This window comes from Scyliorhinus torazame, chromosome 29 (assembly GCF_047496885.1).
Source record: "Scyliorhinus torazame isolate Kashiwa2021f chromosome 29, sScyTor2.1, whole genome shotgun sequence".
In the NCBI taxonomy this organism is placed as follows: Eukaryota; Metazoa; Chordata; class Chondrichthyes; order Carcharhiniformes; family Scyliorhinidae; genus Scyliorhinus; species Scyliorhinus torazame.
In genome coordinates, this window is record NC_092735.1 from 32,526,422 (window position 1) to 32,551,040 (window position 24,619).

At 48.0% G+C, this 24,619-nt stretch overlaps 2 protein-coding genes across 2 annotated transcripts; both read right to left on the bottom strand.

Annotated features, from left to right (window-relative positions):
* Window positions 1-1,764: 1,764 nt before the first annotated feature.
* LOC140404140 (ferritin heavy chain B-like) lies at window positions 1,765-19,848 on the bottom strand. The gene is made up of 4 exons (XM_072492556.1): window positions 19,726-19,848; window positions 2,911-3,057; window positions 2,222-2,347; window positions 1,765-1,935 (listed from the first exon to the last, which is right to left on the bottom strand). The coding sequence occupies exons 1-4, from the start codon at window positions 19,846-19,848 to the stop codon at window positions 1,789-1,791; spliced, it is 543 nt and encodes a 180-aa protein (XP_072348657.1). The 3' UTR covers window positions 1,765-1,788.
* Window positions 19,849-21,387: 1,539 nt separating this feature from the next.
* On the bottom strand, window positions 21,388-24,080 carry LOC140404011 (ferritin heavy chain B-like). Its single transcript, XM_072492353.1, has 4 exons — window positions 23,979-24,080; window positions 22,539-22,685; window positions 21,767-21,892; window positions 21,388-21,566 (listed from the first exon to the last, which is right to left on the bottom strand). The coding sequence occupies exons 1-4, from the start codon at window positions 24,078-24,080 to the stop codon at window positions 21,414-21,416; spliced, it is 528 nt and encodes a 175-aa protein (XP_072348454.1). The 3' UTR covers window positions 21,388-21,413.
* Window positions 24,081-24,619: the final 539 nt, after the last annotated feature.

Consider the following 24,619-nt stretch of genomic DNA (forward strand, 5'->3'; position numbering starts at 1 on the left):
TCATAGTATGGTCGTGTTCTTTGTGTAAACGTGAATGGATAACTATACTGACTTGAGTGTTCTTGCAGACAGCCAATGTCAATTTCATCCAGGGCCTCCTGTGGCAGTTTCTGTTCCTGGCCTATGTGTCCTGTCAGCCACTCTGGGATGATCTGCCACTTAAGCATTTGGATGAAGTGTGTAATTCTGGCAAAATGTGCACAAGTGACAAGTCACCAATTTCATGCAAGTGAAATCCTCAAGAAACATTTATGCATCAGAACAGTTTTGTGATCCAGGTTTAGTGCAAATAGTAGCTGTAATGATATGTATATAGTCAGGTTAGTGAAGGATTACTTCTTACATCTGTGTAATTCAAACACTAGAGTGCACCACCACTTCGCTGTATATAAATCAGACCGAAAGGAATTCTGGGTAGTTAGTGAAGGAGAAAGCATGAGAACACTAGAAGATAAGATTAGAGAGAGATAACACGAGGTTAGATCATAGTATAGTTAGTGACTATTGCTAGACAGATTCAATATTACTTCTTAACTGTAGCTCAGTAGTGTGCGAACTTTGTTTAATTAATAGTTTTCCAGTAAATCTGTTTTGTTTCAATCTAATGATTGGTGGATTCTTTATCAACAACACATCGGATCATTTGGGAAGAAAAGGCAAAGAACACAACATACTACCACCAAGGGTAATATAACAATGGTCTCTGTTTCAATAATAAAAAAAATCTGCAAGTATGGAACAGAATGGCTCCAAGAATTCTTCTACAGTGGCAGCTGTGTGCACCATCTACAAGATGCACTGAAGGAACTAGCAACTTCCAAACCCACGACTATTACCGCCTAGAAGGACAAGAGCAGGAGAAGCCTGGGAACCCACCACCTGGATCCTCCCCTCCAAGTCACTCACTATCCTGACTGGGGAATATAATGACTATTCCTTCACTGCTACTGGGACAAAATCCAGGAACTCTCTCCCAAACAGCACAGTGGGTGTACCTACAGCTCAGGGACTGGAGCGGTTCAAGGCAACTCACCATCACCCACCTTCTGAAGAGCAACTAGGGAGGGACAAAACAGGCTGGGACTAGCCAGCGATTTTCCACATTCCATAAGGAAGTGATTGTCCCCTGCTGTGAATTGCAAGTTTGTGACTCCTCGGATCAAAATGTGAAACAATCAAGACCTTGCACATCAGGCAATGATCTTGGGAAAGGATAGATATCAGGCTGCAGTAAACATCAGCCAAAAGGCAGATTTCTCCATTTCGGCAGACAAAACACGGCAAAACCCACTCCGGGCTGCGAGTGGATCTAGGAACTAACTGTTATGATAATCCACACTTACTCCCGAGTCCACCAGCCTCATAACTAACTGCAAGAAAGAGACTCAGGCACAGGAGTGCGATTATGGGATGGGAGGTGTGACCCCACAAGGGTCTCGAAAAAAAAAAAAAAAAAAGGTTTGTCAATCTAATGTGGCGATGCCACCAAGTGCATGTGATATTCCTCATGGATAGTACCCTGACCAAGCAGATAATGAGTGGACAGACAATGGTCTCCTCTCCACATTTCCCACAACTTGACATGTTTTTAAGCTGCTTCACAGCACGAAAGAGATAACGAAAAGACACCAAATCCAGTCAGTAAACTCATCTGGGGAAGCAATGAATCCTAGGAATACACGAGCTACTGAATGAGAAAGAAAAGTATCCATCAAGTAATTGTTTTTTTATTTCTGTACAGAGAATGCAAACTTATTATGTAGAGAAGCAATGATTCTACAATCCCAGTCAGTCCAGGGAGAGCTTGTCAAACAGGTACTCTCCCGTGCCATTCTCAGGGGCTCCCAGTCTCTTCAGGTTGGTGATGTGATCTCCGAGCTTCTTGATCATCTTCACTTGTTCATCCAAGTAGTGAGTCTCCAGGAAGTCACAAAGCTGAAACAGGAGGACAGAAGAGAAATTAGTGTGGATCTTCCCCAGGTGAAAATTCTTCCCCCCCACCTCCTCAAGGTGGTAAATCTGATGCACGTGGGTGTTGTGGGAAGATTGAGCCAGAATTACCCACAAAAGTGGCAATTCACCCATTCTCCTGGCGAGTGAAAAGAAACATTGATGCCTCAGAATGGAATTTAGTCAAACCCTGCAATGGGAAACCCAAAATAATTCTGCAAATGACTACAGATTCCAACATCACTGGATAAGGAAACAAAATGCAACTCACATGAGGGTCAGTGTTCCCAGAGGAGAGTTTGTGCAGATCCAGCAGACTCTGGTTCACATTCTTCTCCATCTGCAGAGCTCTCTGCATTGCCTCCAGACCGTTGCTCCACTCATCCTGCTCTGGTTTCTGAAAGGGGAAAGAGAGAAAAGTCTTTTTTGTGCTGCACTAAGAATGTTGTGTAATGTGTTTAAATCATGGAAGGTAACATTGGAGACCATTAGCTCTTGGGGCTAAAGTAAAAAAGGCAGGATGATCAGCCACAACGCTAATGAATGGCAGAGCAGGCTCGAAGGACGAATGCCTCCTCCTGCCTTTATTGTCTATGTTTCCATTGCTGGCAGTAGATCAGTCCATTGGCTTGGCAGAGCTAAAGAAACTCCATTCCTGCTAAGTCAATGTCTTGTGAAGTCCTGACTTTATCAATGAGTCATAGCAAGAGCCCACATTTTCCACACTATTCCTAGTTTAGCCCCACAATGGTTGAAGCAATACTTTTTGGAGCACCCATTTATTGATCCTCAGTGTTCACTCGTTCAAGTGCGTCAAAGGTGAAATCATCTTTTATCTGTCGTCACACACTCCATTTTACTGCTGCTCACATTCTAGAGGGTGGAGTAGCAAGATTTGAAACTTCAAAAAAAAAAAGACACTTTAAATTGCATCACCACAGAAAACTGTTAAATTCCAACCTTGACATCCTCCAGGATGATGCGACCTCCACGTTTATTCTGGAATTCCATCAGTTTCTCAGCGTGTTCCTGTTCCTCATGTGACTGCTCCTTGAAGAACTCAGCAAAGTGACGCAGGGCAACGTCATCCCGGTCAAAGTAAGAGGACTGCAGGTAGAGACAGTGGAAAAGAGGCAGGTCAGACCCCCAGCTATCAGATTCACCCCACCCTTCCTGGACCTCAATACTGGCCTCCAATTAGGGGACCAGAGTTTTGGTTTTTATTGAAAACTAAATTGCGTTGTCAATGCTTTTCCTCAGTATGTTGAAACCCATCCCTGTGGATGGTGGGAGGAAACCTGACCCGGAGTAAACCCACACAGTGGGTCACCAGAGGGTTCCTGCCAATGAGGCAGCAGTGGTAACCACTGTGCAAGTAATAATGCTGTTTGGATTGAAGTTTGTTGACCACAATGAGTTACATTCTTTCTCACACTAATGATGGAAAATAGAAAATCCTTCAAATTCAGTACATCAGCCAGCCAATTACATTTAATTGCTCCTCAGTGCACAAGGAGGTCATTCAGCCCATCAAGTCTGCACCAGCTCTTGGAAAAAGCACCCAACCCAAGGGCAACACCTCCACCCTAACCCCATAACCCAGTAACCCCACCCAACACTAAGGGCAATTTATCATGGCCAATCCACCTAACCTGCACATCTTTGGACTGTGGGAGGAAACCGGAGCACCCGGAGGAAACCCACGCAGACACAGGGAGGATGTGCAGACTCCGCACAGACAGTGACCCAAGCCGGAATCGAACCTGGGTCCCTGGAGCTGTAAAGCAATTGTGCTATCCACAATGCCACCTTGCTGCCCACGGTACCTTCAAACTAAGCATTCTACCAGAAATTAAACAGAATCCTGGAGTTAATTATAGATCCAAACTCAAAACAGCAATTCTAAAATTGGGACAAACACCAGCCTGGAGTGTTCAATCTATTCAGTCTGGGGAGGAAATATATCTAAAGCCAACTCATTAACCTAGAGAAACTCTACCTGCTCAGAAAGCAACAAAGCCACAGTCTTAAATTGAAAATAGGACTCCCAAAAATGTAAAACTCATCATGGAGAGGTAAACATAGGAGGAATAGTGCTCCAGGTTGATCTGCTTGTTAACAGCATCCTCACAGTCCTTGTGGTAGTTCTGACGCACTTGGGAAGCCATCTTACTGGTTAAGGGTCAAAGTCAAACAGCAACAACAGGACCTCAGTCCTCACAAGCTCTTGTATTTATACAACTGGGACATCCTGCATTCAAACAGGGAATGACATCACCAATGATGATTGACAATCCCTGATAGCCAATCAGGAATCTGCCATGAATCGAGGCACCAATTAATCAATGAGAGGGGGTTGGGTGTGATACTCAGAGCCAATCAGGTCTGTGGAATACAGGAAAGATCAGGATGGTTACTCTGTGATTGGGCCATTCAACCCTTCAAACATTTTCCACCATTCATATTGTGACTGGATTGAATTCTAACTCTGTAAACACGTCTCAGTCCCATTTGCCCCACACACAACAAAAATCTAACAACCTCAGCGTTGAAATGTTAAAAAGACCTCTGACATTTTGGGTGACAGAGTTCCAGATTTCCGTAATTCTTTGTTGAATAAATGCTTCCGAGCTTCACTCCTGAACAAGCTGGTTCTGACGTAAAGGCTGCGCCTCTCTTCCCACCTGGGGAAGGCCTCCTTCTGCCATGTGGAGATTCTCTGATTCTCTCTGGTTTCGCTCTATCCACCCTATCAAATCCAATAATCATCTTCAACACGTCCCCTAATTCTAGACTCTGTGATTGAAAGACCAGTCGATGCAAACGGTCTTCATCATTTAACCCTTTTAGCGATGATTCCGTCCCGGTGAATCTTTTCTGGATCTCCACCAAAGCCAATTTCTCCAAACTCAACACTATTCCAGATGTGGTCTAAGCTGCTCTTTACACGGCTGTTTCAGAACCTCTACCTCTCTCTATTCCAGCCCCCATTAGATGAAGAATAAAATTCCATTTGCCTATTTAATTTGTTTTTGTAGCCGTCACGCAAACCTCTGGACAAGGAGGCAGAGTGGACCATTCGGCCCCTCGAACCTGCACCACCATTTAATAAGGTCTTGACTGATCTGATAAAGACATCAAACCTCCCCCCGATAACCTTTGATCCCCCTTTCCCACCCCCACTTACCAAGAATCTATCTACCTCTGCCGTAAAAATATTCAAAGATTGTGTTTCCCCACTTTTTCAGGAAGAGAGCTCCAAAGACTCGTCTTCCGTCCACTGGTTTTTTAGGAATTTTGTGCGTGGACAGCGTTGAGCAGAACAGATTGGACGAGGCTGACCTGCCCCAGACAAGCCACAGAGGATACACAAACCAGCTGACAAATTGGGGCAATGCGAAATGGATTTGTGGCGAATATCAAACAGAAAGCTATTGCTCAGTCACTGTTAAATGGGATGTGGAGTTTTATCCCCAAATCTAAGAACTGTAGACCTTTTATATGGTCTTACTACTCTAATTTAACAAATAAAAAATATTTTTCTTTCTGTGTTTTGTCTTTTTTATTATTTTTTGTTTTATGTGGTGTTTTTTTGGTGAATTGATGACCTGTACGTTTATCTACACGTACAGGAGTTAAGCCAGCATCCGCCACTGACACTGGCGTGATGCTGGGTGTGACAACCAAGCAAAAGAACATAAAGTAACTGATGGATGAAACAAAACCCATCAAATTAAAGTGTGAAAATCGGGGTGGATAAGGCAATCCATAAGACCATAAGACATAGGAGCGGAAGTAAGGCCATTCGGCCCATCGAGTCCACTCCACCATTCAATCATGGCTGATTTTAACTCCATTTACCCACTCTCTCTCCATAGCCCTTAATTCCTCGAGAAATCAAGAATTTATCAACTTCTGTCTTAAAGACACTCAACGTCCCGGCCTCCACCGCCCTCTGTGGCAATGAATTCCACAGACCCACCACTCTCTGGCTGAAGAAATTTCTCCTCATCTCTGTTCTAAAGTGACTCCCTTTTATTCTAAGGCTGTGCCCCCGGGTCCCAGTCTCCCCTGCTAATGGAAACAACTTCCCTTCGTCCACCCTATCTAAGCCATTCATTATCTTGTCAGTTTCTATTAGATCTCCCCTCAACCTCCTAAACTCCAATGAATATAATCCCAGGATCCTGAGACGTTCATCGTATGTTAGGCCTACCATTCCTGGGATCATCCGTGTGAATCTCCGCTGGACCCGCTCCAGTGCCAGTATGTCCTTCCTGAGGTGTGGGGCCCAAAATTGCTCACAGTATTCTAAATGGGGCCTAACTAATGCTTTATAAAGCTTCAGAAGTACATCCCTGCTTTTATATTCCAAGCCTCTTGAGATGAATGACATCATTGCATTTGCTTTCTTAATTACGGACTCAAACTGCAAGTTTACCTTTAGAGAATCCTGGACTAGGACTCCCAAGTCCCTTTGAACTTCAGCATTATGAATTTTGTCACCGTTTATAAAATAGTCCATGCCTCTATTCTTTTTTCCAAAGTGCAAGACCTCGCACCTGCCCACATTGAATTTCATCAGCCATTTCTTGGACCACTCTCCTAAACTGTCTAAATCTTTCTGCAGCCTCCCCACCTCCTCCATACTACCTGCCCCTCCACTCAGCAGTCTCCCGTGAGGCACCTTATCAAAGGCCTTTTGGAAGTCAAGATAGATAACATCCATTGGCTCTCCTTGGTCTAACCTATTTGTTATCTCTTCAAAGAACTCTAACAGGTTTGTCAGGCACGACCTCCCCTTACTAAATACATGCTGACTTGTCCTAATCCGACCCTGCACTTCCAAGAATTTAGAAATCTCATCCTTAACAATGGATTCTAGAATCTTGCCAACAACCGAGGTTAGGCTAATTGGCCTATAATTTTCCATCTTTTTCCTTGTTCCCTTCTTGAACAGGGGGGTTACAACAGCGATTTTCTAATCCTCTGGGACTTTCCCTGACTCCAATGACTTTTGAAAGATCATAACTAACGCCTCCACTATTTCTTCAGCTACCTCCTTTAGAACTCTAGGATGTAGCCCATCTGGGCCCGGAGATTTATCAATTTTTAGACCTCTTAGTTCCTCTAGCACTTTCTCCTTTGTGATGGCTACCATATTCAACTCTGCCCCCTGACTCTCCTGAATTGTTGGGATATTACTCATGTCTTCTACTGTGAAGACTGTCGCAAAGTACTTATTTAGTTCCTCAGCTATTTCCTTGTCTCCCATCACTAGATTACCAGCGTCATTTTGGAGTGGCCCAATGTCAACTTTTGCCTCCCGTTTGTTTTTAATGTATTTAAAGAAACTTTTACTATCATTCCTAATGTTACTGGCTAGCCTACCTTCATAATTGATCCTCTCTTTCCTTATTTCTCTCTTTGTTATCCTCTGTTTGTTTTTGCAGCCTTCCCAATCTTCTGACTTCCCACTACTCTTTGCCACATTATAGGCTTTCTCTTTTGCTTTGATGCATTCCCTAACTTCCTTTGTCAGCCATGGCTGCCTAATGCCCCCTCTGATATTCTTTGGGATGAACCTCTGTACTGTGTCCTCAATTACTCCCAGAAACTCCTTCCATTGCTGTTCTACTGTCTTTCCCACTAGGCTCTGCTCCCAGTCGATTTTCGTCAGTTCCTCCCTCATGCCCCTGTAGTTACCTTTATTTAACTGTAACACCTTTACATCTGATTCTACCTTCTTTCTTTCAAATTGGAGATTGAATTCTACCATATTATGATCACTGCCTCCTAAGTGTTCCCTTACTTTAAGATCTTTAATCAAGTCTGGCTCATTACATAACACTAAGTCCAGAATGGCCTGTTCCCTCGTGGGCTCCATCACAAGCTGTTCCAAAAAGCCCTCCTGTAAACATTCAATGAATTCCCTTTCCTTGGGTCCACTGGCAGCATTATTTACCCAGTCCACCTGCATATTGAAGTCCCCCATGATCACTGTGACCTTGCCTTTCTGACATGCACTTTCTATTTTGTGGTGCATTTTGTGCCCCCGGTCCTGACCACTGTTAGGAGGCCTGTACATAACTCCCATTATGTTTTTTTTGCCTTTGTGGTTCCTCAACTCTACCCACACAGACTCCACATCATCTGACCCTATGTCGTTTAGTGCTATTGATTTAATTTCATTCCTAATTAACAGGGCAACCCCGCCCCCTCTGCCCACCTCTGTCTTTTCGATAGGTTGTGAATCCCTGGATGTTTAAATGCCAGTCCTGAACCCCCTGCAACCTCGTCTCTGTGATGCCTACCACATCACACCTGCCAGTCACAATCTGGGCCACAAGCTCATCTACCTTGTTCCATACACTGCGCGCATTTAAATATAGCACCTTTAATTCTCTATTGACCGTCCCTTTTTGTTTTCTTAGTGTGGTGGACCTTGGTTTACTGAGCCTTTCCATACACTGTGTCATATTTTGTGGGATGGGGACTATCGTAACCTCTCCTGAGTTCTGTCTTTTCGTGCTTTTTTGTATTCCTGTACTGTGAAGACTACGCAATCCAATGGGGACTTAAAGGTAAGAAAAGCTGCAGTACTCACCTCGTGGCTGGGATCCCGGAGCCCGAAATCCCGGGCCTGAGAAAAGGCTGGGTCGAGGTCGGCGGCCATCTTGCTAAAGGTATAACGCTAGCACAGTTGCGCGAGAAGTGCGCAGAACCGGAAGTTTCGTTTGCGCATGCGCGAGATGCTGCGCATGCGCAGTCAAGAAAACGGCCATCGGTAAAGGAACAGCGATCTGAGCATGCGCAGTCGCTTCCTACGTGCTACATACCGAGCGTCAGGATGTCAGAGGCCCCAGACTGCACCAATTTAAAAGGGAAATGTCCCAAATCCAATTTAAAAGGGAAACGTCCCAAATCAAAAAAACAAAAATCTGTTAAAGCTGTAAAACAACCTTCCTTCACCTGGAATGACAGAACAGTGCCGCAAATTGACCCAGGAGATGAATTTAACCTCCGAAGAACCCTCCGACAAGCAGTTACCTACGCACAAGCCGATGATTCCGACCTTGAATACTTCGATGACGATTTTTACAGTGTTTCCGGACCTCGCGAGCCCAATGATAGCTCCGTGGTCCTATATGACTATGACTCGGACGAACCTTTCGTGTTGCACATTGGCGGCCCCCACATTGAATCCGACGCAGATGCGGATTCATTTTTCGGATTTGAGGATCTTCAATCCAGCAGATATGACGTTCCAACTTATCAGTACCGGATGATGCTGCAGCCTGACATTAACAGACAGGGAGTGGTGCAAGCACACGGAGAGTGCCCTGCTGCCACACAGAGCGTGGTCCACGTCCCGCTCAACGTTCCCGACTCTATGAAAGAAGACATGCAAGACTCCAGAGTGCAGTCCTCGCATGAACCAGAAGTGACTCCAGTGTCACAAGCTTCCACAGCAAGCTCGTGGACAGACTCCACAATTGCAGAAATGCAAGACTCCAGAGCGCAGTCCTTGCACGGACAAGAAGTGACTCCAGTGTCAGATGCCTCCACAGAGAGCTCGTGGACAGCCTCCACGATAGAAGCAACGCAAGACTCCAGAGCGCAGTCCTTGCACGAACAAGAAGTGACTCCAGTGTCACAAGCCTCCACAGAGAGCTCGTGGACAGCCTCCACGATAGAAGCAACGCAAGACTCCAGAGCGCAGTCCTTGCACGAACAAGAAGTGACTCCAGTGTCACAAGCCTCCACAGAGAGCTCGTGGACGGACTCCACGATGGAAGGAACGCAAGACTCCAGAGCGCAGTCCTTGCAGGAACAAGACCATGAGGGTCTAGCAACCTCTCCTGACCAACCAGCGGCAGACGATGCAAGTCTGCCATGCTCCCGTGAACAGCAAGAAGGCTATAACAGCCTACCATGCTCCACTACACAGCAGCATGACCATGACGGTCTCTCATGCTACAATAAAGGGCACAGCGCTGAAGACTGTTCAAGCCCAACTGAAGACAAGCCAAAGGAATCGCCTCGTCCAAGCCCGAAGAAAAAAGGTTTATGCGCTGACCTTCAGGATCATTGTAGCCGAACAGAGATTAATAATGCTGCACGGCCACAGAAGGATGCTGAGGATTTGCTAACGAAATTAATTGACTGTTTAACTTGCAAGGAGCAGACTGAGAATTGCCAGTGTTTTAGTACGGATCGAAAAAATGGACAAGACATTGATCCTCAGGTAATGGAAATAACACAACCTGAATCATATCTACAGCAGGGACAAATGTCTCCCTTCAACACAATGCCGCAAAATCCCAACTTCGGAGACCAGCAGTTAGTCAGTAATGACTCTTCAAACCTGGAGGGGAACATTAATTGCATTGAACCTATACACACTCCACTGATTATTGAGCAGAACATTGGAGCAAGAATCCTGAGGACACCGACATCGAGTAGCCAGATAACGAATTTAAAACCCACAGCAGTTTCAAGTGAACCAAGTGTGCTTTCCACTAATGGTGAAGATGCAGATAAGGTCGACCCGATTATCCATTGTACCACACTAACCCCAGTGATTAAGCAGTTATGTATGGGGAGTATAATGTGGGCAATTGAGAACAGTAAAAGAGAGACTGTGACCATGCCAGTCCCAGCAAAATCAGACCCAGAGACCATGAAGGCATGTACATTAAACAAAGTTACATATGAGGTACCTGAGAAGAAAAGTGAAACGGAATGTTCTTTGGAAAATAGTACAATGTCGATAGAAACAGTGTATCCTATATTCGAGACCATACATATGGGAGAATTTGGGGGTAATAAACAAGGTTCTGCAATGTCTGGGGGAAGATTTAAAGTTCCAAAGAAGAAAAGCCCAAATGAAGGACAATGGCAAGACAATGACAGTCCACCGACATGGTGTGCACCACCAGATGAAAACTCTGACAATTTACCCAACCCTAGTGAACAGCAAGCTGCTAATGACGATCTATCCACGGGATGTGAGATGAGTGACGACAGCATCCCACTTCCCATGCAAAAGGTGCAAGGTGACAGACCTCGCCTAGTGCGTACCGAGGCACTCAACGATCACGGTGGGACCACTGACGACTGCGGTGGCGGCGCACCGCTTCCACCCTCGATGGCTCGAGCCTCTCCACTGGTTGGTGCATTCCTGCATGTTCCGACTCCAGAAGTGCAGCTTCAGGGAATCTCGGCTGCCTCCAGTGAACCTGTTGGGACTCCGGACGGGGGGCATCGACGGAAGGCAGACCGGACTCCAGATGGGGAGCAGCCAAGCGCCGACTCTGATTTGCGCACGCCAGACCTTGCTCCGGACGGGCGGTGTCGCGGCCTCGGTGATGGCACGCTCAGGGTGACGGCAGATGCCACGGCGACAGGGAATGGATCGCGTGGCAGTCCCACTGGGTCGGCAGTGGCAACCAGCACCGGCGGTCCAAGATGGACACACCAACTCGCGCCATCGCCAGACGTTGATGCGAGCAACGATTCTCTCTCCAAGGCGACATGCTTCGACGTTTCTCTGCGGAGTCGCCCTTCCGGCACAGCAGGTGGCCGGAACCAGCGTACACGGTCTTGGCCAACTTCCACATCTGGCACAGTCATCGCCTTGCATGATATTAGTGATGGTGCTACTTCGATGGCAACGACCCATCGGCTACAAGATGCCGTCCACCACAAACATAAAAAGAAAACAGACTCCACCTTGTGCCTGGCATGCAGGGCGGATGGATTGGTGCGTAGGCGAAATCAGCGGGCTTTGTGCCGCCTTCCACGCTCGCAACTGCACCGTACGCACACGCCGGATCCTCCACTGGTTCCCAAGGATGACTTCGTGGAGATGCCACGGATCATGCCCCTTCCATCGCCACCAGAACCAAACCACAGCCAGGGCACCACTAACAAAGATGTTGAATGTTATATTTGCACGAATGAAAAAACCAAGCACTGCACGAAGTACAACAAATGGTAAAGTAGAGACTTCGGCAACAGCATCACCTCCAACAGTCCAAGGTGAACCAGTGTGACCCCACATCTCCACAGCTGAACCGGCTTGAGGACCAGCCCATTCTTGAGGCGGTCACCCATTAGACTGGACTTATAACGCTGTTAATACGTTCAAAAAGTCAAACACTTCTGTATTATAACCTGTTGTTGTTTATTGTTCCAGATATCGTCTGACCGGACCAATGTTCAAGTTTTTTTTTTTTTCTCTCGCATCCAAGTTTTGTTATGGTACAACCTTGTTAGTGTGACGCACCCGACATCGCCCCATGTAAATAGTTACGTCACAAACACACGCTGTACACAACACAAACGCACACTCTTAGATGCACTCACGACACAATTATATTTATAACCACGTAGGCACTTGTCTTTGTAAAAAGGGGGGATGTCATGATATTCAAACACACACATCATGATAGACACACCAACAGACAAATCAGAACACACAACACCACAACCAATGACAGAAAGATATAAAAGCACAGACACGACCCCTGGTGGTCAGTATTAGCGGCAGAGGAGAACCAGGACACATCTATTGCCAAACACACTCAGGGAGACAGCACGTGCAGAGTATCCAGAACGAACTGTATTATAAGAGTAATAATAAAATAGAGTTGTACCACATACAACTGTGTTGGCTCATCTGTGCACCAGAGCACCCAACAGCACAATACAAGATTAAATGCAAATAGATACATTTATGGAGGAGCTTCTGTTATTGGGCTTTGCAAATTGGATGCAGCAGTTTTAGTGTAAAATATTTAACTTGCTTTGCATTGACGACATTCATTTCCTCAGATGTTGCTCAATTACAGTTTGGAAACTTTTACTCATTGGGAGTCCAGGCACAGATTTTCAAAATCAAAGTTCGATCTTCTCCCACCAGGAATCAGCACTTTTCCCCTCACGGGGAGGCCAGTGGTGATTGTGACATTCCAGGCAGTATAGCTTTTTTTTTTAATAATGTTTTTATTCAAGATTTTTCCATAATTTTTTACAAAACACTACAATAGAAAATATAACGCAAAGAAGGCAAAACACTGTGCCAACAAAACAACTTAACTCCCTAACCAACTAAGAATTTAATAAACAAAAACAAAACAAAGTAGGGCATACGCCCCTTACAAATGAAATGAATCCCCCCCCCCCTCCCTGGTTGCTGCTGCTGCTGACCTCCACCTAACGTTCCGTGAGAAAGTCTCGGAACGGTTGCCACCGCCTGGAGAACCCCTGCACAGACCCTCGCAAGGCAAACTTTATCTTCTCCAATCTGATCTGAGAAACCCCGCCATGTCACTAACCCAAGCCTCTACGCTTGGGGGCTTCGCGTCCCTCCACATTAACAAGAGCCTTCTCCGGGCTACCAAGGAGGCAAAGGCCAGGACTCCGGCCTCTTTCAACTCCTGCACTCCCGGATCGACCGATACCCCAAATATCGCTATCCCCCAGCTCGGTTTCACCCGAGTGTCCAAGACCTTAGACATAGCCTTTGCAAAGCCCTTCCAAAATTCCGTAAGCGCCGGGCATGCCCAGAACATATGGGCGTGGTTTGCTGGGCTCCCTGAACACCTCACACACCCGTCCTCCACCCCAAAGAACTTACTCATTCTCGCCCCTGTCACATGCGCCTGGTGCACCACCTCAAACTGAATCAGGCTCAGCCTGGCGCAAGATGAGGAGGAATTGACCCTGCCCGGGGCGTCAGCCCACAGGCCTTCATCCAGCTCCTCACCCAGCTCCTCCTCCCACTTGCCCTTCAGTTCTTCCAACGAGGCCTCCTCCACCTCCTGCAGCTCCTGGTATAGCGCCGATACTTTGCCATCCCCCACTCACACCCCTGAGACCACCCTGTCCTGTATCCTCCGGGCAGGCAGCAGCGGGAATTCCCCCACCTCTTTTTTCACAAATGCCCGAACCTCCATGTACCTAAAGGTATTCCCCGGGGGCAACCCAAATTTCTCCTCCAGCGCCCTCAGACTGGCAAAAGTCCCATCGATAAACAAATCCGCCATCCTTCTGATTCCCGCCCTGTGCCAGCTTAGGAACCCCCCGTCTATCCTACCTGGAACGAACCTGTGGTTGTTGATTTGTTATGTTGTAGGTGTAACATAAGCGGCTTCCTTGTGGTGCACTTGACAAAGGAAGGTTCAGACGTGGAGATAACTTCAACACGTTTATTAAACTATTTACACTTCTATTACTCGGGTTCAACACTACTGCTAATCCTACTATAGCTACCCAGACTGACTAACCAGTTGCTGCAATCCACGTGGTGGGTGTAATATTGAATCAACCCTGTGTCTCTGTACTCACTGACTGTCTCCACTGGAAAGAGGCAGATCATGTGTGTGGTGTCCTTTATATATGGGTTGGTGTAATGCCCTCTTGTGGTCGTGTCACCTCTGCGTGTATCATGAATGTCCTTTGGTCGTGTCCTATCCAACTGATCTATTGGTTGAGTGTGTGTGTGTGTGATGTTTCTGGTGCTCCCTCTAGTGTCTAGCTAGCCTACATGTATTTACATTGATGAACATCACCACAGTTGTTCCGTATCGGGGTCCAAACTCAGGCCTCTACCTCCGCCCTCTGCCGTCTCCACTGCCCCCAAATCCTCAGTGTCGCCACCACTGTCGTGGTATACCGCGTCGGCATAAGCGGCAACGGTGCCGTCACCAGTGCCCCCAAACTAGTATCTATACAGGACGCTGCCTCCAACCATTTCCACGCCGCCCCCTCTCCCTCCATTCCCCATTTCCGAATCATCGACACATTCGTTGCCCAGTAATAGCTGCACAGGTTCGGCAGCGCCAACCCCCCCCAACCCCCCCCCCCCCCCCCCCCGCCGCCCCCCACCGACTGCGCGCCAAAAACAGTCTCTTAACCCGTGGGGTCTTATTTGCCCACACTAATCCCGTGATACTCCTATTTACCTGCTTGAAAAAGGACTTGGGGATGAGAATGGGCAGGTACTGGAACACGAACAAGAACCTAGGGAGGACCGTCATCTTCACGGACCGCACCCTGCCCGCCAGGGAGAGTGGCAGCATGTCCCACCTCCTAAAGTCCTCCTCCATCTGACCCACCAGCTGAGTTGGGCTCATAAGATGAGCTTGTGCAAGACCCCCCAGCTCTTCGCCATCTGGATGCCAAGTACCGAAAGCTCCTCTCCACCATCGTGAACGGCAGCTCTCCCAACCTCTCTTCCTGGCCCTTCGCATGCCCCACAAAAAGCTCGCTTTTTCCCACGTTTAGCCTGTATCCCGAAAAGTCTCCGAAATCCCTAAGAACCTGCGTGACCTTCCCCCATCCCCTCCACCGGATCCGCGATGTACAGAAGCAGGTCATCCGCATACAGTGAAACACGGTGCCCCCCCCCCCCCCCCCCGCCCCACCCCCCCGAAAAAAAACCCTCCAGTTTCTGGACTCCCTCAACGCCATGGCCAGCGGCTCAATCGCCAAGGCAAACATGCAGGGGGGACAAAGGGCACCCTTGCCTCATTCCACGATATAACCTACAGTACCCTGACTGCAGCCGGTTCATCGACACACTCGCTACCGGGGCCTGGGACAACAATTTGACCCACCCTATGAATTCCTCCCCAAATCCAAATCTGCCTAACACCTCCCACAGGTACTCCCACTCCACCCGATTGAAGACCTTCTCCGCGTCCATTGCTACTACCACTTCTGCATGTCCCCCCCTCCGAGGGCATCACGGTCACATTCAGGAGCCTCCGCACATTCGTATTCAGCTGCCTGCCCTTCACAAACCCCGTCTGATCCTCATGAATCACTCCCGGGACACGATCCTCAATCCTAGTGGCCAAGATCTTGGCCAACAGCTTGGCATCCAGGAGTGAAATCGGCTTACAGGAGCCGCATTGCAGCGGGTCCTTATCACGCTTGAGGATAAGCGAGATCAGAGCCTGCGACATCGTCGGGGGAAGGATACCCTTTTCCTTAGCCTCGTTAAAAGTTCTCAACAACAGCGGGCCCAACACCTCCGGGAATTTCCTATAGAACTCGACGGGAAACCCATCCGGCACCAGGGCCTTGCCCGCCTGCATCTTCCCCAACCCCTTAACTAGCTCCTCCATCCCAATCGGGGCTCCCAGTCCCTCTATCCGCCCTTCCTCCACCTTTGGGAACCTCAGGTGGTCCAGGAACTGCCTCATCCCCTCCCATCCTCCAGGGGTTCTGACTCATACAGTTTACCATAGAAGTCCTTAAAGACCTTGTTTATTTTAGCTGGACTCCGCACCGTGTTCCCCCCCCAATCTCTAATTCCCCCAACCTCCCTAGCCACCTCCCTCTTCCGCAGCTGATGCGCCAGCATCCGACTTGCCTTCTCCCCATACTCATACACTGCTCCCTGTACCTTCCTCAACTGGGCCTCAGCCTTACCCGTGGTTAGCAAGTCAAACTCCGTTTGGAGGTTCCGGCGCTCCTTCAGCAGCCCCTCCTCGGGTGATTCCGCATACCTCCTATCTACCCTCAGTATCTCTCCCTCTCCGTCCTCTCCCTCTTTTCCCTGTGGACCCTGATTGAGATTAACTCCCCCCTGACCACTGCATTCAGCGCCTCCCAGACCACACTCACCGACACCTCCCCATTATCATTGGCCTCCACATATCTTTGGATGCACCTCCGGACCCGCCCACAGACTTCCTCATCCGCCAGTAGTCCCACGTCCATTCACCACAGCGGGCGTTGGCCTCTCTCCTCCCCCACCCCGAGCTCCACCCAGTGCGGGGCATGGTCTGAGATCGCAATGGCCAAATACTCTGTCCCCTCCACCCTCGAGATCAGTGCCCTGCTTACCATGAAAAAATCTATCCGTGAGTACGCCTTGTGTACATGGGAGAAGAAGGAGAACTCCCTCGCCTTTGGCCTGGCAAATCTCCAGGGATCCACTCCCCCCATCTGGTCCATGAACCCCCTCAGGACCTTGGCCGCTGCCGGCCACTTACCCGACCTCGACTTAGACCGATCCAGAATCGGGTCCAGGACTGTATTGAAGTCCGGCCCCCCCCCCCCCCCATTATCAAACTACATGACTCCAGATCCGGAATCCGACTCAAAATCCGCTTTATGAACCCCCCCCCCCTGCCGACTAGCCATCTCGTTTTTAGGCCAGCCACGTGTCCGTGCCTCCCACACCCTCCAGTCCCCCAGCTGGAGGCTCCCCGCCCCGACTCGCCCTCTTACCATCGATTCCCCCTCAATCAGCACAGCAGCAACCCAGTTCCCCCCCCCAAGCCCCCCCTCCCCTGACCAAGCAACTGCTTAACCCCCCTACCCCCCCATTGCACTCCTGTAAGCCAGCTGACTCACGCTGACCACGGCCGCTCCCGCCTCTGCCTCCAATCCCCCATTGGATTCTCCATCCAAGTCTCCAGCCCCCCCCCCCACCTAAGTGGGGTAAAGAGCGTCCCCGCCCCCCCCCCCCATACCCCATATAACCCAATGCGGACATCGAACACAGTACCGCCCCCGTTCAGGTACCGCCCCCACCATTTTGCGGGACAAAGCCACGCTTGCTGCATGGGCCGTCCCCACCCCGTATGACGCAGCTCCTCCCAACTGCGACCTTGCCCCAATCCCCGAGGGCCCCAGGCCACGGCGCCACCCAGACCCAAGAAAACGCGGGGAAAAACCCCACCCAAACATCGCCCCATCTCCCTCACCCACAACCCTCATAACATATTGCAAACCATTAATTCGAGTCCAACTTCTCATTTTTGATGAAAGTCCACGCCATCTTTAAGTCATCTTTGTCAACAGGAATAGCGCCAGAAGACTGGAGGATAGCAAATGTTGGCCCCTTGTTCAAGAAGGGGAGTAGAGACAACCCCGGTAACTATAGACCAGTGAGCCTTACTTCTGTTGTGGGCAAAATCTTGGAAAATTTTATAAGAGATAGGGTGTATAATCATCTGGAAAGGAATAATTTGATTAGACATAGTCAACACGGTTTCGTGAAGGGTAGGTCGTGCCTCACAAACCTTATTGAGTTCTTTGAGAAGGTGACCAAACAGGTGGATGAGGGTAAAGCAGTTGATGTGGTGTATATGGATTTCAGTAAAGTGTTTGATAAGGTTCCCCACGGTAGGCTACTGCAGAAAATACGGAAGCATGGGATTCAGGGAGATTTAGCAGTTTGGATCAGAAATTGGCGAGCTGGAAGAAGACAAAGGGTGGTGGTTGATGGGAAGTGTTCAGACTGGAGTCCAGTTACTAGTGGTGTACCACAAGGATCTGTTTTGGGGCCACTGCTGTTTGTCATTTTTACAAATGACCTGGAGGAGGGCGTAGAAGGATGGGTGAATAAATTTGCAGATGACACTAAAGTCGGTGGAGTTGTGGACAGTGCGGAAGGATGTTACAAGTTACAGAGGGACATAGATAAGTTGCAGCGCTGGGCTGAGAGGTGGCAAATGGAGTTTAATGCAGAAAAGTGTGAGGTGATTCATTTTGGAAGGAATAACAGGAAGACAGAGTACTGGGCTAATGGTGAGATTCTTGGCAGTGTGGATGAGCAGAGAGATCTCGATGTCCATGTACATAGATCCCTGAAAGTTGCCACTCAGGTTGAGAGGGTTGTTAAGAAGGCGTACGGTGTGTTAACTTTTATTGGTAGAGGGATTGAGTTTCGGAGCCATGAGGTCATGTTGCAGCTGTACAAAACTCTGGTGCGGCCGCATTTAGAGTATTGCATGCAATTCTGGTCACCGCATTATAGGAAGGATGTGGAAGCATTGGAAAGGGTGCAGAGGAGATTTACCAGAATGTTGCCTGGTATGGAGGGAAGATCTTATGAGGAAAGGCTGAGGGACTTGAGGCTGTTTTCGTTAGAGAGAAGAAGGTTAAGAGGTGACTTAATTGAGGCATACAAGATGATCAGAGGATTGGATAGGGTGGACAGTGAGAGCCTTTTTCCTCAGATGGTGATGTCTAGCACGAGGAGACATAGCTTTAAATTGAGGGGAGATAGATATAGGACGGATGTCAGAGGTAGGTTCTTTACTCAGAGAGTAGTAAGGGTGTGGAATGCCCTGCCTGCAACAGTAGTGGACTCGCCAACACGAAGGGCATTCAAATGGTCATTGGATAGACATATGGACGATAAGGGAATAGTGTAGATGGGCTTTAGAGTGGTTTCACAGGTCGGCGCAACATCGAGGGTCGAAGGGCCTGTACTGCGCTGTAACGTTCTATGTTCTATGTTCATCCGGCGTATCAAAATAGTGGTGTTGGTCCTGGTGTGTGACCCACCGCCTCGCCGGCAGTAACAGCCCGAACTTCACCCCCTTCCCGCGGAGGACCCCCTTGGCACGATTGAATCCTGCCCGCTTCTTGGCCAGCTCTTCACTCCAGTCCTACTCAATCCGGATCTCGGTGTTCTCCCACCTGCTGCTGCTCCGCTCCTTCTTCGCCCATCGCAGGACGCTCTCCCTGTCAGTGAAGCGGCGGAACCTCACCACCATAGCCCTCGGCGGCTCGGTCACCCTTCCCCTCCATGCCAGGACTGTGTGTGCCCCTTCCAGCTCCAGGGAAGGCCTCAGTGCCGATCAGCATACTCAGCATCGTGGCCACATACGCCCCAGCATCCGACCCCTCCCCGCCTTCAGGGAGACCCAGAATCCGCAGATTCTGCCTCCTCGACCTATTCTCCAGGTCCTCCAGCTTCTCCTGCCATATTTTGTGCAGCTCCTCGTGTGCTTCCACTCTGACCGCCAGGCCCAGAATCTTGTCCTCGTTCTCAGAGGCCTGCTGCTGCACCTTCTTAATCGCCGTCCCCTGCATCTTCTGGGTCTCCACCAGCCTTTCGATCAACGCCTTCTTAGGGGCCAACATCTCCGTCTTCAAGTCAGCTAAGCAGCTTCTCCAAAACTCCTGCTGCTCCCGAGACCACTGGGCCCACGCTGCCTGGTCACCGCCCAACGCCATCTTGTTTTTTTCGCGTCTGTTCTCCTCTCTTCTCTAAAGCCACTTTTTTGACCGCTCCGCTCCTGGTCCACTCCATACAGTGCTGGGGGACCCTCACTGTTTCCTTCCCATACCGGGAATCGTCGTCCAAATGCCGCTGGAGCTCCTTAAAAGGGCCCAAAAGTCTGTTATCGGCGGGAGCTGCCGACTGACCAAGGCATAGCCGCAACTGGAAGTCTCCAGGCAGTATTGCTAACGCCCCAGTTGCAATTCCCTTTTTAACAAGAGCTCAGCGAGTTCCCAGAACCCTGCTCCATGTTGCTGCAACTTGGCTCCTCTGCTCAAGGAAGCTTAGCAGAATCCAGGAAAGGTGCAGCTACAGGACAGGGGGGGGGGGGTTTCAGTGAGTGACCATTATCTGAATGGCCATAAATTAGGAGGGGGGAAATGTGTAAATGACACCTGGGAGTCTTTGTACACCAGTCACTGAAGGTAAACAACCAGGAGGTAAAGAAAGCAACTGGTTGGTCGTCATAGCGAGAGGCTCAGAGAACTGGAGCAGGAACATTTTGCTGCAATTATGGAGGGAATGTGAGGCCACACTCAGAATATTGGGTGCAGCTTTCGTCTCCTCATCGGAGGAAGGATGATCTTGCTCTTATGGGAGCACAGACTGATTGCTGGGATTGATGTACAAGGAGAGATAATTGGTTAGTTCAGATGAGGGGGTCGATCGCAAAACAGACACAGTAAATGGTCCTGATCGCGGGCGTGTCAAGAAGGATACAGGGCAGATCATTAAGACAGATGAGGAGAAATTTCTTACCAAGAGTGGTTGGCCTGCGGAATTCATTATCCCAGGAAGTAGTCAAGGCTAAAACATTGTATGTTTTCGAGATCAAAATTTGGTGAGGGTGGGGTTGAAAAGGAAGAAGTGGGATTAGGGTATGAAGTCAGATGATCAGCCATGATTATAATGAACGGCCTCCTCCTATTTTTTATGTGATCTCTTGCACCCAGCCTTGACATTTCACCAATAATTTAATGGTATAAACCCCAATCAAATCCAAATGTTGGAACAGCAACAACCTGAAAAACAGCAGCTGAATGCTTGAAATGAGTTGTCATTGGTGCAAAATGGAAAGCGAATAAGCATCACTGACAGCCCCCTGATCCGACAGTAACCCCCATGGCATAAGGATCTGGTACCACATATTGTTGTGCAGGAGGCACTGCATAAAGGTGCAAAAGAATCCATGGTAAATTTAGACCATCAACAATGCAGCAGACACTAGTGTTAAAATAAGCTGTAACATGCAGCGATTTAAAAACAGAGCCAAAAGCCACTCCATTTTGAAGCATTTATTTTTTTGTTTGTACATTTCCGCAATGGAGCCCTGGCTCTTTGTACAATATCACAAACTGGCAGGTCCAAAGGCCTGTGATACAATATGATACTAGACCCAATAAGCTTCTTCCCACTGTCAGTTCAGTTACTCTTCCCCCAGGGTGAGCTTGTCAAACAGGTACTCTCCCGTGCCATTCTCAGGGGCTCCCAGTCTCTTCAGGTTGGTGATGTGATCTCCGAGCTTCTTGATCATCTTCACTTGTTCATCCAAGTAGAGAGTCTCCAGGAAGTCACAAAGCTGAAAGAAAGGAGAGAAGTAATTAACATCCAGCAGGAAATGTCAAGAATTAACTGGATTCCTAGATGAAGGAGATTCTATCCAGAATTACTGGAACAATGTCCTCTCTCCATCAGCAGTTGCCAGAAAAAGACACCTCAGTCAGTTAGATGTGTAGCGATCCAAGGGACAATAGTGCAAATGAAAGCAAAGCCACTTACATGAGGGTCAGTGTTCCCAGAGGAGAGTTTGTGCAGATCCAGCAGACTCTGGTTCACATTCTTCTCCATCTGCAGAGCTCTCTGCATTGCCTCCAGACCGTTGCTCCACTCATCCTGCTCTGGTTTCTGAAAAAGGGTTTTGTTAATGTTACTGGAATGGAAATTCAGGCAGTTAATCTTTGAGGGACCATTACTGGAGTCAACTCACTTTTCAATATCAGACATGAAGCCAAAAGGTTCCATTCTTCAATACCAAATACTCCATTTGCTCATTTAATGAATCTCAGTCAGCATTTATGATGGTCTATAATTACAATTACATTCTGCAGGTTCTGTGAACCACCACAATGTCTGGGTTAACAAATGCAGAAAAATGATTCCTTCTGAACCTCCTCTATCTGCTAGATCAGGTGATTCAAAGATCAACATCTTATCCCGGTCATTTCAATGGAATTTGCAGACTCATGGTTACAACAAGATGACAAGGATCCCAAGTTGCAAATGTGTTCACAGTCCCAGAGGACCATAGGCTACTCTCCCTTTGGAGAGCTGACTTTGTGGTTTAAACCAGAGGGTCACCACACCTCAGGAGGAGAGGACCCCAAGTTTAAGGCTTTGTTAATAACCCTCAGCCACAAAAGGAACCTCGCTCCACATCAAAGTTGCATCACAGAAGCAAGAACAGAAAATGCTGATTGTATGGAGAGAGAAACAGAATTAACATTTGATACCACACAACACTCCCTACAGCACATCAGACTGATCCTTCAACCTTGACATCCTCCAGGATGATGAGGCCTCCACGTTTATTCTGGAATTCCATCAGCTTCTCAGCGTGTTCCCGTTCCTCATGTGACTGCTCCTTGAAGAACTCAGCAAAGTGACACAGGGCAACATCATCCCGGTCAAAGTAAGAGGACTGCAGGTGGAGACAATTAAATAAACAGTCAGGTCAGACCCAGATACCACCCTTGGTAGATAGCTCAACCTTCCAACCACAAGCTAGTTGGCCTTAACCCGACACTTGCTTGACAATTTACTTCAGAAGGTTGGGAATTCTCTTCCCAGAGGGCCACACAGCTCCATCATGGAAAATATTTGCAGCTGGGATAGACCAAAGTTTGGGGTAGGATTTACCGACCAATCACACCAGCACATGTGTTCACAGGCAATGAAGGGTGCCACTGGCAATGAGGGGTGCTATCAACAGGAAACGCCATGAGAACAGCAGGACCAGTCGACCCCACTGTCGAGCCACCTCTCCTGCCAAAAAACACACAGGAAGTGGTCAATCTCAGGCAATGCAGGGATTATGGGGAGCAGGGAGGAAAATGGAGTTGAAGACTGAGCAGTCACAAGCATATTGAACGTTGGAGCAGGCTGAATGGGCCGTGTAGTCGACTCCTGTCTAACGTTTCTCGAGGAGGTTTGTCTAAACATTTTCAAAGCAGAATAGGAAATGGCAGCACTGGGGAACCCAGAAACACCAAGTCCATTTCCATGACTAAATCGATGGTGAAACAAAGTGCAATGGCATCCCCATTCCATTGGTGGAGTAATATCAAAATTCTGCCATGTTCAGTATTTTAACTTTGAAACAATACAGCAGGCAAGAGTTCAGCACATCAGGAATAACTTGTTTCAGGAAGAGGATAAATTGACCACAGCTAGTCAACTAATGTTTCTCTGGGGCAGCAGTGGCGCAATGGTTAGCATTGCTGTCTCATGGCACCAAAGTCCCAGGTTCGATCCCAGCCCTGGGTCACCATGTGGAGTTTGTGCAGTCTCCCAGTGTCTGCATGGGTTTCACCCCCACAACCCTAATAGGTGCATTGGCCTCACTAAATTGGAAAAATGAGTTGGGTACTCTTAAATTTAAAAAAAAACTAGTGTTTCACTAACCATGTTCCCAAATTACATTTAATTACCCCTCTGATTGGATAACAGATGAGGTGCAGGTACAACACAATCTTTCCACCAGAAACCTCAGAACCCTGGAATTAGCTTTAGATTTAAAACTACCTCCAAACTGGACAGAGCAATTCCAACAGGAAAATACCTCTGTTCTGACAGTATTCAATGTATTCAATCTGGGGAGGGAGGGAATATATCAAAATCCAACTTATTGATCGAGAGAAACTCTACCTGCTCAGAATGCAACGCAGTCACAGTCTTAAATTGAAAAGAAGAACCCCAAAAATGTAAAACTCACCATGGAGAGGTAAACATAGGAGGAATAGAGCTCCAGGTTGATCTGCTTGTTAACAGCATCCTCACAGTCCTTGTGATAGTTCTGACGCACTTGGGACGCCATCTTCACTGGTCTTGATCACTATCACCGAGAAAGTTCTGTAAATGACCCTTTTCGGCACAAGCTCTTGTATTTATACAACTGGGACAATCTGCATTCAAACAGGGAATGACATCACCAATGATGATTGACAATCCCTGATAGCCAATCAGGAATCGGCCATGAATCCAGGCACCAATTAACAAAGGAGAGGGGGTGGAGTGCGACATCCAGAGCCAATCAGAGCTTTGGAAAGCAGGCAGATTTGGATGATTATTCTGTGATTACAATGTAGGAACACGAAGAGCCCATTCAGCCCATCAAGCCTGTTCTACCATTCAATTATCATGGCTGCTCTGAATTTTAGTGCCGTGTGTCCACTTGCGTTCCATATGCCTTCATCCCCTTACCTAACCAAAACCTATAATCTCCATTTTGAAATAATTATTTGATTCCAACATTATTAAAAAACGAACAACCTCATTTTTGAAATGGTAAAATAACTTCTGACATTTTGGGCGATAGAGTTCCAGATTTCCAGCATCCTTTGTGTGAATAAGTGC

Bases quoted from the DNA above. Each gene is read 5' to 3' on its own strand.
- LOC140404140 (XM_072492556.1), bottom strand. From the start codon at position 19,848: ATGTTGGCCCCTAAGAAGGCGTTGATCGAAAGGCTGGTGGAGACCCAG. The intron at 3,058-19,725 runs GTCAGAGTGGAA...CTCTACCTGCAG, and splicing joins ACAAGATTCTGGGCCTGGCG to TCCTCTTACTTTGACCGGGA. The intron at 1,936-2,221 runs GTGAGTTGCATT...CTCCTGTTTCAG, and splicing joins CTGGGAACACTGACCCTCAT to CTTTGTGACTTCCTGGAGAC.
- LOC140404011 (XM_072492353.1), bottom strand. From the start codon at position 24,080: ATGGCGTCCCAAGTGCGTCAGAACTATCACAAGGACTGTGAGGATGCT. The intron at 22,686-23,978 runs GTGAGTTTTACA...CTCCACCTGCAG, and splicing joins CCTATGTTTACCTCTCCATG to TCCTCTTACTTTGACCGGGA. The intron at 21,893-22,538 runs GTTGAAGGATCA...ACCCTTTTTCAG, and splicing joins TCATCCTGGAGGATGTCAAG to AAACCAGAGCAGGATGAGTG.